Source organism: Mugil cephalus, chromosome 8, assembly GCF_022458985.1.
Source record: "Mugil cephalus isolate CIBA_MC_2020 chromosome 8, CIBA_Mcephalus_1.1, whole genome shotgun sequence".
Classification (NCBI taxonomy): domain Eukaryota; kingdom Metazoa; phylum Chordata; class Actinopteri; order Mugiliformes; family Mugilidae; genus Mugil; species Mugil cephalus.
Window position 1 is genome coordinate 23,484,083 of NC_061777.1, and position 16,710 is coordinate 23,500,792.

The 16,710-nt window shown below is 42.7% G+C and overlaps 1 protein-coding gene across 1 annotated transcript; it reads left to right on the forward strand.

The window, feature by feature from the left end:
• Positions 1-790: 790 nt before the first annotated feature.
• On the forward strand, positions 791-16,329 carry vps37ba (VPS37B subunit of ESCRT-I a). Its single transcript, XM_047592326.1, has 4 exons — positions 791-981; positions 6,757-6,928; positions 11,393-11,475; positions 13,270-16,329. The coding sequence occupies exons 1-4, from the start codon at positions 877-879 to the stop codon at positions 13,753-13,755; spliced, it is 846 nt and encodes a 281-aa protein (XP_047448282.1). The 5' UTR covers positions 791-876; the 3' UTR covers positions 13,756-16,329.
• The last annotated feature ends 381 nt before the right edge of the window (positions 16,330-16,710 follow it).

Genomic DNA, 16,710 nt, shown 5'->3' on the forward strand with positions numbered 1-16,710 from the left:
CCTTTACATTAATATTTGCTACCTGAATGTATCTTAACTGTCCTTAAAATGAGCACAAGCCAAATTAGATAATTAAAGAATAAAAATAATAGTAGTAATAATAATAATTAATATGATGATACAACTCGACTTAGTAACAATAATTATTGTCCTTGTGATTATTGGTTGATTCTTTATTATGGACTATTGTTGTTATTAATTTTTATTACTGCATAAGTCTAAATGAACTACATAAACAGTTGTTTGACATATTATTTTTAGACTTCAAGTGTTTAAATATTCCTATTCACATGATTATCTAAACAACAAAAATAATAATAAACTTTATATAGCACATTTCATTCAAACATTGTGGCTCAAAGTGCTTGACCATAAAAGTGAATATTAAAAGGAATAGATGAGAATAATATTTTTAAACATGAATAATACAATTGATAATTATTACTGCTTAAGCCAAAATTATCATATTAAAATTACATTTATAATTGTATGATATATACATACATATATATAAATATTAAGTATTTTATTAATATTCTTCTTTTTCCTATTATTATTATCATCTTCAACTACAACTTCTACTATTACTGCTGCTAGCAATAATAATAATAATAATAATAATAATAATAAACTGTCATTATGATTATTATTATTATTACAGTCATTATTAATATTAGGAAGTGCAAAAATCTTGACTGTTGCGCAATTCAATGTGCTGTCTGGGGACACGATTAATTACGACACTGAAGGCAGCACTGAAGGCAGCACCGGGCCTGTATCCTCTCCACTTCCTGTAAGGGAAGCTCAGTCAGCTGTCACAGTCTGAGAGGCGACCAGAGGGACCACAGGCGAGGAGAAACACAACAAGAGCTAAAAATGTCCACTTTTTCCAGCATGTTTGGGGCTTATACGCTGACCCAGCTCCACGAATTTCTGGAGGACGACGAAAAACTCACCAAAATGATCCAGGAGATGGATGAGGTATGTTAAGCTCTTTTGTAGTGATAGCTACTGACTCCCCTTTTCTCGGTCACTGAGGCTTTTTTTCCCCCCCTCAAGTCTTTGTTATGCTTTCCCAATGCACACCCGATTCAGTCGCGGAAATGGTTGCCTCGAATCCTGGGTGGGTTTTAAACAGAAATATGTGTTATCAACCGAAGTTTAACGCCCCGAAACCAAAACATAGCGTTAGTGAGCGGTAACCTTGGAACCGGAACAGGGGCGAGCATTGTCTCAAGTTTTACCTTTCGGAACATTCCTACTTATCGACAGTGTTTCTCCAAAAAGCTCTTCTTCTCCTAACAACAAAGGCTCGTCTGTGTTCAGTAATGTGTTTAACGACGATTATCTTTAAATAGTTACACGGACATCGAGTCTATCTCAAGAAAAAATGTGTAATTTAAACAGTTGGCCTAGCGTCGACTCTCTGTTAGGGAAAGGTCGTTACACCAAACTCCACTCACAAATGCGTCAATTTAAGGTCGGTAGGCAGACACCGAGAAAAACCTATTTTTGACCATTATCCTCATTACAATGTTCATCTGCTCAGAAGCGTTAAGTAATAAAGGGACCACCATAACCAATATTATGTTTTAATGTGTGCTACATGAGGCATGTATGTGATCCAGTTTGCAAAGTAACATTAACTGACACTTCAATCAAAATTGACACAAATCTGGACACCTTGACCTTGCTCCAGTGGCATAAGAACTACATACCCACCTGGCTCTGTATTACTAGTGTGTCCTTATCATGATAACTGATTGATAAGCCTCACTTTTTCCATTCACAGGGCGATTACTAACCGTAGTCCGTGAAAAGGTTACAGCAGACAAATATTTGACATGTTGAGAGATAGCAGATCAGCTTTTTATGGATTTGTGGTTGTGATTATTTCCCATGCTGCTGCTGCTACTGCCACTACTGCTCCTTCCTATAGAGTCAATCCCCGGGTAGGTTTTAAACTGCCCCGATGTCCTCCTGATGAATCGCCCCTACCAGATCCCTGCTGTTGGACCAATTTTCTCACCATTCCGGAGGAAACACCTCACATGTCCCTTTATAACTTAGATGTGATCAGTAATTACGACCATTAAACACAGGACAAAGGAGTTTTTCTTCTCTGTTGTCACTGTGTTTTCAGTCTCCGCGTAAGAGGGAGCACCCTACTAAAACACGATTAAAAAGAAAAAAAAAAACCTGTTCACAAGAACTACTGTACGTCAGCTTAAGTGTGTCAGATCTCATGTCGGCTTTAAAAGGAAAGAAGAACAGGGTGGTATTATCATCCTCCATTTGGACAAATGCTGTGCTGCCAGGCTGCCTTTTGTGCTGTCACTTCTCTCTTTGACACACGCCCTGGCTTATTGTTTCCACGGTGTTGTTTTCCTCGTCCCATAGGTTGCACAGAGGGAGGAACTTGTTTGCTGCAATGACACTGCAGTTATTGGCTCAAGTTAGTCATAAGATTACGGGCAGAGATGGAAGAAAGTCAAGACATGCCTGAGCCAAATGTGGAACTGTCTGGGAAGTGGTGTCTTCACAGTTCACCGCCCGGGAAACAAAAGCAGTGGGTGTCATGAGGTTCTGCCGAAACCGGAGGATAAGTGCTGAGTAGTGTACAGCTGTAGTGTGTGGACCCAAACGCTGCCCTCAGATCTTTTGCTTTAGGCACCGTGATGATCGTCTCGTTTTGCAAAGCATTCGCTGACTGGAGCTCATGCGCTGCCTTTTGAATAATGCAAATAGAGCTGTCTTGAATTTGTTTAGTTTCAGTGCATCCTGTTTTTGACACGACTTGACCTCGCACGTGTTGTGCCTGTAGATGCTGTGTGTCAAAGACTACTCCTGTACGTACAGCACAGCAGGCCGTTCGTAGCTTGTGGCGTCAAGTTATACTATATATTTAAAACTGCAGAGCTTCATTCTCTCTTTCTCCATCATCTTCAGAGCCTCTAACATATGATGGTGACACACTTTTCTGATTTCACTTGCGTAATCCCTCGTCTCGTTTTAGCTTTCTAGCACTGTACATTTTGAAGTTCTTATTCAGATGGCAGAAGGAAGTGTTGTGGCTGCTCACGTTCTTCCCTAATGACATCAACTCGACTAGCGCTACGCCTCTGATACTGCGATTTTTTTAGCCTTTATTTCACACTTCATAATTCTTTTTCTCACATATGTAACAATTTTTTTACTTCTGCAAAAAAAAAAAAAAAAAGAAAGAGAAAGCATTTGTGCTGTGGCTGTGATGGGGTTACACAAAAGGAAGTCAGGGAGGAAATGTAACCGCTATCAAGCATAAGACTCACTGATGCAAAACGCGTTGATGAAGTTGTAAAGCCGTTTGCGAGTGGCTTATTGCAGCGACCTTTTATTATATGTGGTTTCTTACGCTAGCTCTCCTAAATCCAGGTTTGTGGTGCGTCGAGTCAAGCACGGAACCTGCATTGCCTGTGATTACGGTAGAGCATTTCCCCCTGCAAACATGTTCAATTATGTGTTCGGTTTGACAACACAAGCCCGCAGTTATACATGCTATTTAAAGGTCCGCTTCCTCAACGGAGCCACGATGAAAGAGTGAATCGGCGCTTACAAAAAGTAGGCCAGGCATCTCAGGATGCGATGGTGCGAAGTGTAGTGATGATAGAAACATTTTGCTGCGCCTCTATTAGAAGCACAATCATGACCGGTGCTGTAGTATATTTTTAGAGTTTTCCTGCGTCTTCTCGCCCAGTCCTGGTCGTGTTTTCAGCATGCTGGCTGGATGTGTGAAATGAGTCATTTTGAGACGTAGCAGTTGGTCTTCATACTGTAGCGTGGCGGTCTTCCCACTTGTCTTTGTTTCAGTTGGCACGGCCATTAAAGTGGTTCCCCCCCGAATTTCTTTTGTTCGAGGTTTAATTTACTCTTTAGGGTGAATTTTCTCATCCTGTAGATACAGTTCTGGAGGGATATCTGTCAGCATCACGTCAGCTCAGGTGCTGCTGAGTTTGGAAATGTAGGATCAAGCAGTGCTGCAGCATTCTGCAAACTGAAACTAATAGTGAGAATGGCTCAGCCTCGGCCTCAATTGTCTTTTTTGTTTTTTTTTTCATGTGGACGGCCATGACCGTATTTGCATTTTTGACAACTAGAGTGTGTAATGTGAAGGGTTTTAGCTTTTCCCCTGAGTATTTCAGATGACAGAGCACTTTGAACTGGATTAAACCGTGTCTCACACACATCCAAGAGGTATGTGTGCGGGTTAACCTGCCTTGCCAGGCCTCTTCTGAGAGCTCAACTCCCATATTTCCCCCCACGCATTTTTTATTTTTCTCCAGGATATCGGTTTCAAGGGTTTAGATAGGAGTTCCCTCTGTGCCCAGTCTGTATGTTCCCTGTATCTGAATACCAAATGTAAGAGCTTTACAATATTTGCAAGAACTTCTAAATATACTTTCTCCACCCTCAGATTTGAGTTGTTTCAAATAAATGATGAAATTATCTTATCCAGTAATATTAAAGCCGTCTTTTGTGTAAATGTCGGGATTGTTTGGTAAAGATAGAGGGATCTGGATCCATGAATTTGGTAGTGTTGACCACCTTCTGAAATGCAGTTTCGTTTCCTCTAGTTAACGGTCTAAAATTATGCTCGTAGGGCCCATCCCATCGAGTGAAGGACTTTGATACCTAAGTACATAAACGTGTGAGCGTTGGCCGTCACCATCACTGTCGTAATTTATTTTACATGCCTACAGATTCCCAGAAATTATATTTAACTACCGCAAACCAAAGCAAGGCTGTCAGCATGTCCACCGTTTCACGGACACAGTATTCCCTGACGACAGCGGCCTCTTTCAGCGGGATAATGCTCCCTGCCACAAAGAAAACGGCTCGGCAGTGGTTTGAGGAACACAGCAGTGAGTTCAAGGTGTTCACTCGGCCTCCAAATTTCCCACACTCTCAGTCCAACAGAGTGTCTGTGAAATGAGGATGAACAAATGTCAAATGAACTATGGAGGTGCCAGATACCGCAGCACACCTTCAGAGGTCTGGTGGAGCTCTTGCCTCAACAGTCAGGGCTGTTTTTGTGACAAAGGGGGGACCAACACACCATTAACAAATAAAATAAAAACAAAACAAACACAAAATGAGAACCAAAACACCAGGTTTTAATCGCTGGATTCCAGTTGTTTCTTCTAATGCAGTGATCCATTCATTTCTCTTTTCTTTGGCAGTTGGAGATATCCGTAAAAATATATCTATAGTCGCACTACAGCTCTTCACCATTTTTTTTAAAATCAATTTCACGCCTGTGATTCAAACTAATACGACTAAACTCCACGTTCAGCTGTCACTTTTTGCCCCTCGGTGCCCGTAACCATGGAGACTTCGGCTTGCTGTGACATCACATGCATACCCTCCATAGGCAGTGGTCGACTTGAAATGTCTGCATGAGCCCTTTTGTTTCACATCTTCTTTTAGTTCATTTGTTTATTCGTATGCGTGTAGCTGTCTCAACCCCTTTAAAAATCACGGGATTACAAGTTTGTCGTAGACCGCTCCGTGGTGGATGTTTTGATTCGCCAGAAGAGGAAGAGAACAGCTGTAAACAGAAAGGCGTCCTGTCATAACGCCTGGTGTATACAGTCGATGCTCGAGGCTGTTCCACAGAGACTGGCACACCTCAGAAGTAGTTGCTTACACTTTCAACTCAGTTTGCGACTTTGCTACACTTTGCCGATAACATCTTGTATCTAAAAAGCTAAAAAAGTGCTAGCCGGCCTTTCAGAAACGTCTGCAGGAGCCTTGTGTTGGCCTGTGTTAGATGCCGAGAACAGTGAACTTCTCAGTAATTGCCCGTCTCCATAGAAATGACTGTCTGAAATCCACATTCTCTGCGTGAAGTCTGCATGCAGAAGCCAACAATTGGTCTTTTCAAAACTAGTCTCCATATGGAGATGGATAACTGATTAGATTTGGGTGTAACTTACAGTATAAATTGTATTTATTCTGCATTGTATGTTTTAACCTTTTTGTATTGGAAGTTGTGTTGTCATGGCTGGACATGGCAAATGGGCAGAATTTGAACTGTTTTGTGACACATTCTTGACCAGGATTTTTCTCCGAGTATGTGAAAAGCTTTGTGGGAGTTGTGTGAAAACAGTTTGGGTGTAGTGATTCATATTTTTTTATTATTTTAATTTCTTACGTGCCGAGCAATAATCAGGAAATATTAAATGTCTCTTGGTTTTCTGGTTGGCCTGCTCATCACTAACCAGAGGGTTCTTTCCCTCTGTACAGTCCCGACTTCCTGTGATCCTGTTGCTAGGTTATACGACTGATAAACACATGGGCGTTCATTCACGTAGAAAAACAATAATAATAGAGTCTAGACCACAGGCCAAAAGCGGCCCGCCAGAGGGTCCAATCTGGCCCGCGGGATGAACTCGCTAAGTGCAAAAATTACATTGAAGACATTAACTGCAAATTTTCCAATTAAAGTAACTACTTTTCCTACGTTTTACACAATTTTACTAAGAGCTGTGGACATAACACAACATTGAGACATACAGAATTTGCACTTCTTTTTCTTAAGAAACATGGCTGTTCATAACAGATTTTGGAATAGTGCAGTTCATTAGATGTGAACACTTTCATAATGTACTTCTTTGTGCTAAAACAAAGGGAAACATTTGAAGCCATACGCTAGCCTCACCTCTTAAGACAGGATCGTGACGGGAATTACAAATGTGCTTTTCATTTCTTTTGTAGATGCAGGGGGTCCAGCAGAGCAAGGAAAAGACACTGGCCAACAACCGGACCCTGGCTGAGCAGAACCTCGCCCTGCAGCCACAGCTGGACCACAAGAAAGAGCAGCTCACCAAGAGCTACAGCAAACTTCAGGAGAGCTTTGAGTCCTATCAGCTTCGCAAGTCCTCCCTAGGTACATCAGCAGTGCGCAGACATTTTTTATTGATCGGGCTCTTCAATTTTTCGTGTTCCTCGGCCTTTATGAAATTTGAACACTCCCTCATCCGTGAAGTCACTGAGAGCTGATACTTGACTAAACGCATGTGGGAATAGCTTCAACGGGAGCAGGTGCAACGCTCGCTGATTTGAATCAGCTTTATCAGCACATTACAGTGTATCCTAATGGACTGTCTAGTCACTATACGTACTAAACACAGCCGTGTTTTTTTTAGTTGTAATCATGGCTTTTCATGGTTGTTATCAGTTAACTCGCGAGCACATGTTTGTATGTAATTGGAAAATAACAGAAGTCAGTGAAGCCTGAATCATATCATTTTTATATGTTGTATTATTTGTCTTGTGAGTCCCTGGTTCAGTGTCGGCTGCTGGACGACTTATTTACCTTATACCTATACGTTATTGTCAGGAATTAAAACGAGTCTTCTATAACGAGAAATAATGGTTATACGTAAATGCTGATTTCTAAATCAGAAGAAAGTAATTTGTCAGGTCGCTGGTGGATAATTTGCACATGCACATGGATTCAGATTCCTTGCTGATTTAACTAGGTTAGACTTAGACTTTGTAGACTTAGACTCCATAAGGGAAATCGTTTGGTCACAGTAGCTCAGTTGCACATAAAATAATAATAATGACCAAAAAAAATAGTTCGTAGAAAAAATAAAAATAGTTGAAGTAGGTCACAGTATTAAGATAATAAATAATAATGAAATAAAATAATAATGAAATAAATGAAATACAATAGTGTAAGCAACAAAGTATGCAAGATTTGCATATGTACACATTGTACATTTACTCAGCTCTAGATTAAAACACAGTGTACTCATTCTGACTTCATGCATTCTTTCTCATTGTTTATTCTCTGTGCGTCAACACACGCACTGAACAGACCTGTTTGACCAGTTCCCTCGTTATTACCTTCCGGATTTCATGACAGTCCTTTTACCAGAAGCCCTGTTTTTCACGGCGCTGTCCCTGTCATTGAACTCAGCTAAGGTTGATCAGATTTAAGTCGCCGCTGCAGGATCTTTAAAAGTTTACTGGTCCGTAACGTCCTTAATATCCCACTGACACACCTTCACATCACTTCCTAGTGTGTGGAGATGACAGAGTGACGATGCTTATGGCTGTGTTGACGCAATGGTTGCCAAGCAGCGCTCTCAAAATAGCATGCCAGCCATTCACTGCTCTGCTACGCCGATAAAAGTTTGACTTTGGCTTCTTCCCTGCGAGGCATGCACACTCTGTAAGAGGCTGTCAGACTAATTGTGAGATCTCAAAGTCTGTGTTGTTGCTGTGCTTGGCAAAGCAGTTGTAAAGCCTTTCGACATATTTTGCTCGTTGTCATGTCATGCTCGGTCTCAATGTGGTAATGACAGCCTTTACTATCTAAGGCAGTGTTCGAGCACGGTCTTGGTGCTCGGCGTTTCTCAGTCAGCAAACTGAAACGGATTTGGGATACTGCGCTCTTGTTTGTTGTCGGCAAGTAATGCCTTTTGTCAAATGTAGGTTACCCAGTTACCCCACCCCCTGCCTGCCATGCACTAGCCGCCCTGGTTGTGGATTTGCTGTAGAGCAGCTGGGGAAGGACAGAGCTCAGAGAAACACTCCCGTTTGACCCAAATGAGCGATACAGTGTACAGTATCTTGTTGTGTTGAAATTTGAATACATCACGTCTCTTCCCTTTTTTTTTTTTTCCCGGAAACGCCCGGCCTCCGCATTAACCTTTACTGTCCGGTCGGCTCTTGAGGCCAAGGCGCCAAGGCCCCTGAGAACGGCAGCGCTCTGCGCCTCAGTGGTCCATTGTGCTGCCGGGCAAGCTGGTGTATAACGGCGGCGGCGGGTGGGTGGGAGGGAGGGAGTGGTGGATGATGGGACTGGCAGGCAGGGCGAGAGAAAGAGAGAAAGCCAGTGGGGCGGTCCAAACCCCCCTCCCCCTGATTCGCAGCAGAGGTCAGCGTGGATTTGTTAACTAAATGGCCATCTCATGATCTCCGGGCCCAGACTGTGTTCTCTGTGCTGTCCACTCAGCCAGAGAATCACAGCTTTGTGTGAGAGGACGGCTGCTGATACGCCTGAGAGCCCGTCTTGTTACGGGGGAGAGAGGCTGAGACAGTAAGAGACGGGAGCTCACTAACTAACAAGTTTTCGGAACCTGTGTCATTAATCCGGAGACGTCTGGCCGCTCATTGTTTAGGTTTGCACGCTAATTGAGGTTACTTTTATATCGGGTCAATCATTAATGTTTAAACTCTGCTATATGTCTTGAGCGTGTCGTTGCCTAATCTTGTTCTTATGGACTTTGACTAAGTGGCCGTTACTGTGCTAGCCAGTTTTGCAAGCTCGCTAATAAAGTTGTTACAACATTCATGTATGTAGCCAGTACGTTAAAGTTTTCCTTATTGCAAACCAGACAGTTGATGTGTCTCTGTATTAACAATAAAACTGTTCAGGGTTCAGCTATATATTTACTTCCTGGCCTCGCTCGCCGTTATTACATTACAGGAAATGGTGGTAGCAATTCTCTCCTGGTGCGTAGACGTCAAGGCCCCTTACAAGGTGTGTCTGAAAATGCCTCAACTGCCCGCCACGCTTTCCCCTCGTCTTAAAGATCACCTACCAGGGCTTTTAGCAAAATTCCATCCACACTGATAAAAATGCAAAGAGGCTGCCTTTACCTTTACTAATTCCCCACCTTCCCCTACGACTCGGCTTAATCTGCCACATTTAGAAGTGATACACCAGCACCGCACAGCTTTATGAAACCGTTCCTGTGGTTTCGAAATACTTGCTTGGAGGGCTCATAAGAGCGTGTGCTGCTGTTGTGTGGGAGGAAACACATGTCCAGATCGCTGGGAAAATACCGTGAGTTGTGCTGCGGGGAACAGTGGACCAGACTTTTCGGAGGGCGGAGGAGAAGGTGGATTAGCTTTCGACAACACAAAGCCCTTGTTATCCTTTCCTTATTGTTTTCTTTTGGCTTGCGTAAACGTCAGTCATCATCACCTATTTGCCGTTTTCAACCCTCATTTAACTGGGGAACTGGTTTGAAATTCATACACGACGCAGGTCTTGATTAAGGCCGCACCACAGCTTTTAGATGTGGTGCGGCTCACTTCTGTACAGTGAGACAGCTGCTCTTCACTATTTGCGTTTCTTTACAGTCTTTTACTGTTACACTCGCTGTGTTAAATAGTAAGCTTCTTTTACCAATTTTACCTGATACGGAGAAAACTGGACAGCCTTACAACCAGTCAGAGCACTGTATGATTGTGTGACATATGCTGGCTGACAGATGCGTTGTTGCGCTGTTTGCGCTGTTTTTACAAGGTGAGCCGGCTGAGCTGGGTGGACAGTGAACCTTGACTTTTCCTCTGGCGCCATCATCACGTTGGCATTTATAGTGACTTACAGATTCGAAGCTGTTCAACATAAATAATGTAGGTCTGAGTGCAGAAATATTGTTGCTTCAGTCGTAAAGAACTAATTTGGTTGTTACACCAGAAAGCCCAGAGTAGCGTGTCAGGTCTCCTGTAATTAGAGAACCTCTATATTGTGTCTAGTCTTGGTGGAACGTTGGTTAGTTTACAGAGCTGCGGTGGAGATCGGTAACTTGGTGCTGTGTCACTGGACTCATTGTCAGGTTGGCACTGTGTGTGTGTGTGTGTGTGTGTGTGTGTGCAGTCCCAGCTCCAGCTGGTGTTGACTTTCAGCCTTTCTTGGAACACAAACAAAAGCGTGTTCCTCCTTAGAGACACCAAGGCGGTTTCAGTCAACTCACTTTGGCTCTGCAAGTTGACAGCAAACAGAGAGGCGTTATGGCTGGTAGGATGCGTCAGTCTCAGGACAATGAGCGACAGATTTCTCATGTCCTGCTTTGGCTTTGTGGGACGCTCTCATTATTAACCACACATTCATTCCTCAAGGTTTGAAGTTTCAAGGTGTCAAGGTTTGATTATAAGTATTTTTTTTTTTTTTTTTTAGTTGGTTAATTCTGGGTCACACTTTATCCAGGATGCATCTGTGTTGCAGTTCACAGGCAAAGGACACTTTGTCACTGTTGAAGCTGTAACACTAACACTGGGTTTAGTATCATTAAGCATTATTACAGCTCGATCTTCACACGGAAAATAAAATGTCCGCAGGCGCAGACTTTGAAATGTAAGTTATGCCAGAGAATGAAAAGAGACCTGTGGTCAGTTTTAAGTCATGCGGCTGTTAAGTGTGTGCCATTGCTGTTTGTATTTATTTGCTTTGACTACACACTAAGTACTGAGCGCACAGTTGTGGATATGCTACAAGTCCTGCCGTCAAACGTGGTCTGAGTGCTTAAATGCTGGACTTGTATTGTCTTTTCTTCCCAGCCCCAGCAGAATAATAACATTTTTGTTCTTCCTCTGTCTTGTTATTTAACAGATCACAAGTCTGGAAACACATCCCTGGATACTTTGCTGGCGCTACTGCAGGCGGAGGGAGCCAAAATAGAAGAGGAGACAGAGGTAAGTAGTTTTGTAGTTCTCTTCATGGAAGACTTCATGTTCAGTGTCCCAAGTTAGTAATTCATATACCTACTTTTCCACCTTCCAGTCTCCTCTCCTACAGAGACGTATTTGTAAGACAGGCAAAACCTAGTCCTAACTCACTGAAATGACCACAAGTATCCAGTGTCAGCCAAACGCCCACATAACATATGGTTCATAGTTATGCACACGTCTATGTATAGATATGTATTTATGTACGTGTGTGTGTGTGTGTATAGTACATACACCCATCATCCATAACATTATGACCGTTTGGTCGTAATGACTAGTCAAGCCATTAACACTGGTTATCATTACAGCTGCCGGTGGGTGGGATATAATGGGGATCTAGTGAACATTTTGTCCTCAGAGTTGCTACAAGCAGAACAAAAGTGGGCATGTGGGAGGATGTGATTCTGACAAGTGGAAAAACTGTAGAATGGGATAGAGCTTCTCCACAACTACTGCTCTTGTGAAGTGATTTGATCCCAGTCCACAGTGGTGAGTACTACTGCTGTCACAATATCAGATCTTCACTTTGCAGTCACCGTGGACAAAAAAATGTTGATGTCATTATCATGACATCAACAGAAATGTAAATAATGACCAAAGAAACAGAAGAAAACGGGCAGATGTAAAACACACACTGTGTTCAAGTGGCACTGGATCATTAAACAATATGCAACAGATGAGCTACTGTAGCTAAGCTTAAATTGATGCTGGTTCTGAGGCACATTTTTGGATATACCATGAGCTGGATGACTGAGAACCTTCACAAACAATAAAGTGTCCAATTAAAACATGTCACAGACCACCACAGTTTGTTTTTTAAGAGTCGGTGTAGCCACTAATCCAAACTGCTTCTACATATCAGCTTTCAGGCTTCATGGTGCTCTCAAACTTGGAGCTTCCTTCATGTTTTGCTTCTACCTCACACGTTGGCTAATTTCTTTGCGTGGTCTTACGAGACTCCTCCTGTAAAACCAGCCTGGTGAGACTGCAGTGAGATTTTTAACAAGAATGTGCAGGAAATTGTATAATTGTATAAGTTAAAAAAATATATGTGTGTTTTTAAACCCAGCCTTACTTTCCCTCAATTTTTTGCTTCTGTTTTTCTGGGAATGTTTGCCACAGGGCAACTCTATTTTCAATCTTATTTTTTACCTTCCTCTTTCTCGACAGCTGCCGTTCCCACAATAAGAAGCAGTTCAGATGTGGCTGCTCGTTCTCTTGTTACTAGTAATTTATGGCAGTTTATAAATGAACCCATTTGTGGTTGATGGATATAGAATAGGTCACATTTATCATTGTCCATTCAAGCGTCTTGTATGTATGGACAGTTCTTACACCCACATTCAGCCCACATCTTGCCCAATGCTTGCAATGATAAATGAGCTCTCAGTCTATGTCACTTTTATGAGTTCAGCCCCACAAAGGGCAGGCTGTTAAGTTACTGTGACAGTCATGGACATAATAATACTCCTCTACAGCTAAAATGATTCATTTTAAACCTGCTTGAATAGGTCTGGTCAGTTAAAATTGGCATTTGTCCTGATTTTTGACATTTTAAAGTGAATGAATAAGTGCAAATTCATTTTTAAGATGGTGAATTGAAGAGCATTCTGTGAGCAACCGGCTTTGTGCCTTCGCGATTCTCCATCGCTGCTATTTCTATCTTTGTGACTCATATTGGCTCTTAACTCTGTGTGGAATCAGTCAGAAGGGACTTCTCTGTTCTGTCTGTAAAGCCGCTCTCTTCTCTCCTGTCGTCAGAACATGGCAGATTCTTTCCTGGACGGTGACATGACCCTGGACTCCTTCATCGACGCCTACCAGAACAAGAGGAAGCTGGCCCACCTGAGACGGGTGAAGATCGAGAAGCTGCAGGAGATGGTGATGAGCGGCCAGCGGCTCCCCCAGGCGTCGGTCCCCACCTCCCGATCTCAGGACGTGTCGGCAGCGGCCTCCCTCCTCGCCGAGGTTGGCAACGGCTCCTCCCCCGTCGCCCAGCCCAGGAGGAAACCGCCACCGCCTCCTCCATCCCAGCCAGCCCCCGTTCTGAGTCCGGCTCCGGCCGCTGCCTCCCAGCCTCCTGCCTTCTATACAGCGTCACCATACCCGCCGATTCCTCCCAGAACAGGGCAGCCCTTCCCCAACGCCTCCGGCTACCCCAGTCACTACCTCTCTCAGTACCCCCCCGCTTTGCCTCAGAGGCCCCCGCCTCGCATGGCCCCGCAGCCCGGCTTCATCATGCAGTAAATAAAAGAAGTTGCCACTCAGAGGATGCGGTACGTGTCGCGTGGACTTTTCACTACCGGAACTCCTCTGAGAACACTTTTTTTTTTCTCCTACGTCGTCTGCCTTCTTGGATTACGACCAATCACGACGCAAGAAGGCAGACCTGCGCCGGCTGGTCTGGTCACTTTCAGCCGAAGCAGATCTCCAATAACCTCCGTGGATTCGCGCTCACTTCTCACTCCCGCCAACACTCCCACCAAAATAGAAAAAAAAAGAGAGAATCGGCCTCGACTCTGACGTAGTTAGAGTCCCTTTAACCGAAGAGGCTGCTGCAGGTTGTGGTGAAACTAGTGTCAGTATGTGGGTCGCTGAGCTGGGACTTGTCATTTATCAGCACTTTCTGTCTCTAGTGCCCTCAGCCACATGTTCCTTACGCTGTCAGGAACACTAAAATCATTTTTAAAAAAAGAAGGGGTTTGATTAGTTATGTCCATCTGCAGCATACTAATTTATGATAATGTATATGCAAGCAAGGAGAGACCCTAATTACTGTGCAGTTTTGATCAAAGTAACATTTCCCATAATATATTCAGGCAAAAACTGCATCTATGCTGTGATTTTTTTTTTTTTATATATATGAAAATTCACAAGGTACATAGGAATATTTGAATTTCAACACTTATGATATAGTACTAATGGATTTATGTTAATAATAGCCAGGATAGACTGATTAACATGTGTAAAGGGGGGTTTGGTTGGCTCCTCTTCAATATGTGGATGAGTCTGTAGAGGGTCCAGACCGGCCCGGTCCAGGGTGGCTGACTGGTCCCTCTCAGGGCAGAGGGGAGCTGAAGGAGAGGACTAGCAGCTGAACTTTTGTAACAGATGAGCAGGCCTGTTTCACCTCTCAGAATGAAGGATTTATGTATAGCCATACAGTACACATCAGACGTGTTTCACTTTCTGTGGGTTCCTGTTCTGATCCAACACTCCTCTGTGTCCATTGTTTTTTTTAACAGCCTCTGCTGGGATTGGAAATGATGCCAACAGTTCTTTGGATCTCATACGTTCTGTATAGTTCTGTTCAGTTTTCTGTCACACTGAGCACCAAAGACTTCCCACGCCAGTCTGTGTTTTTTTTTTTTTGTTTGTTTGTTTTTTTTAATGTATGTGAAACATTTATTGGGGTTGTCTGCCATCATTCCCAACATATCTGTTTGTGATGCTGAAACACTATTTTAACATAAGACTGGATATAGAAGATGGATGCAGCCACAGTGATGCTACACATTAGTGGGCTGCTGTTTTGAAGCCTGGAGTTTGGCATTCGGCCGTCGCCATCTTGGTTTCCGTGGTGAACTGATCATATTCAGACATGAGGGAGCAGCTGGAAAAGAGCGAAGGTGGATATGACTAAGAACCAGGATAGCTTGTTATTCACTGATGTCAGTCACCAGACATGCCAATCTAGTCAGACATGTTCCCACATATACCTCTCTCTGTGGCATAATATATTAATTATAGAAGTATATAGAAACTAAGACACTGATCAGAAGCCGCACTTAATGACATCAAAATAACTTGAGGGAAGAATTTATTGACTTAATACTTTTAGAGAGAATCATTTGAAGTTTATTTGAGCCAGAGCTTTTCTAGACCCAAGATGTGACTATCGCTTTGACCTCACTTTTCAGACCTGGTGGCCACATCCATCTTTTATATACAGTCTATGTTTTGGAAACATGCAAGCCACGAGACCTCAAGAGGAACTTGCAAGGTCAAACTGGCTTTGGCAGCAGATTTCTTTCTGGTGCGATTTCAAACTTTACCTTTTTCCTTCCGTCTGCTGTCGATGTGCACTGTTGAAGAGCCACGAGTGCCTACACTTGAAGTGACGTTGATCACGTCCTGCTGACTACTCCATGTTTTTCTATGCTCAGCTGTAGATGTTAGAGCCCCCGCCCCAACTCTTAAGATAAAAAAAACTGACCTAGCGTCAGCCTGTCAGTCTGTCAGCGATAGCAGGAAGCCAATACTTACCATGTGCCAGAGAGACGAGAGACACCCCCGGGCTGTGTGTCTAGTGGTGCTTGTACTTCTCTTCCATTGCCTGGGGTGAATTCACACGTTTTTGCATGTGATGCTGTTACTCTTTTTTAAAATCAGAAAACTAACAGGGCTCTGAAATGTTTGGTGTCATATCTCTGCGATATACTTCACCTCGAGGTGAAGAAATGGACAAAACATCCACGACAGCTGGCAACACTCCATTAAAAAAAAAAACATAAAAAAGGAAGCTAAGACGTCAAGTTATTGATGAACCAGCATTTCTAACTATTAACAGTGGATAACTCTTTCGTGCATGGCCTTTGCTCTTTGTGTTCAGTCGAGATTCCTTTTTACTACTTTTTTTTTTGTTTTTGTTTTTTTTAGCTATCAAGCTGCTTATTATGTTTGAACTGATCCTCTGCATCCATGGTTTTATATGTGGTTGGTGATATTTTCAGTGTAATGTTGTAGGTATTTACTTATAATGAATGTTTAAGTGGAATTTAATGCTATTTTCAAGTTCAATAAATCTCAATTGTTTTTGTATCCGTTTTCATCCGAGGGCTTTGTTATGACACACATCAGACTTCTGATGACTTCTTATGTCTATTCACTTACTGCATTGAGCAATAGATTGTTTTTTTTGAAAATGAAACAAGACTGCCCTCTAGTGCTACATGCTTGTAATGAATGCCATGTTTCTAGTTTTAGAGGTGGGGCAACCTGAAACTGATTTCACAATGCTGTTTGTGGCTGTTGCATGAAACAATATATCTCCACATTTTAAGACTCTGTTCCTGAAGACTCCAAATATATATATATAAATACATATCTATGATCACAGGTATAGTTAGTAAGTATGTCTCAGGTCATGGTATATCAAAAACTAAAGTTAAAACAAAAGCAGCTGTTGTTTTAGCCTTGTTT

Bases quoted from the DNA above. Each gene is read 5' to 3' on its own strand.
- vps37ba (XM_047592326.1), top strand. From the start codon at position 877: ATGTCCACTTTTTCCAGCATGTTTGGGGCTTATACGCTGACCCAGCTC. The intron at 6,929-11,392 runs GTACATCAGCAG...GTTATTTAACAG, and splicing joins GCTTCGCAAGTCCTCCCTAG to ATCACAAGTCTGGAAACACA. The intron at 11,476-13,269 runs GTAAGTAGTTTT...TCCTGTCGTCAG, and splicing joins AAATAGAAGAGGAGACAGAG to AACATGGCAGATTCTTTCCT.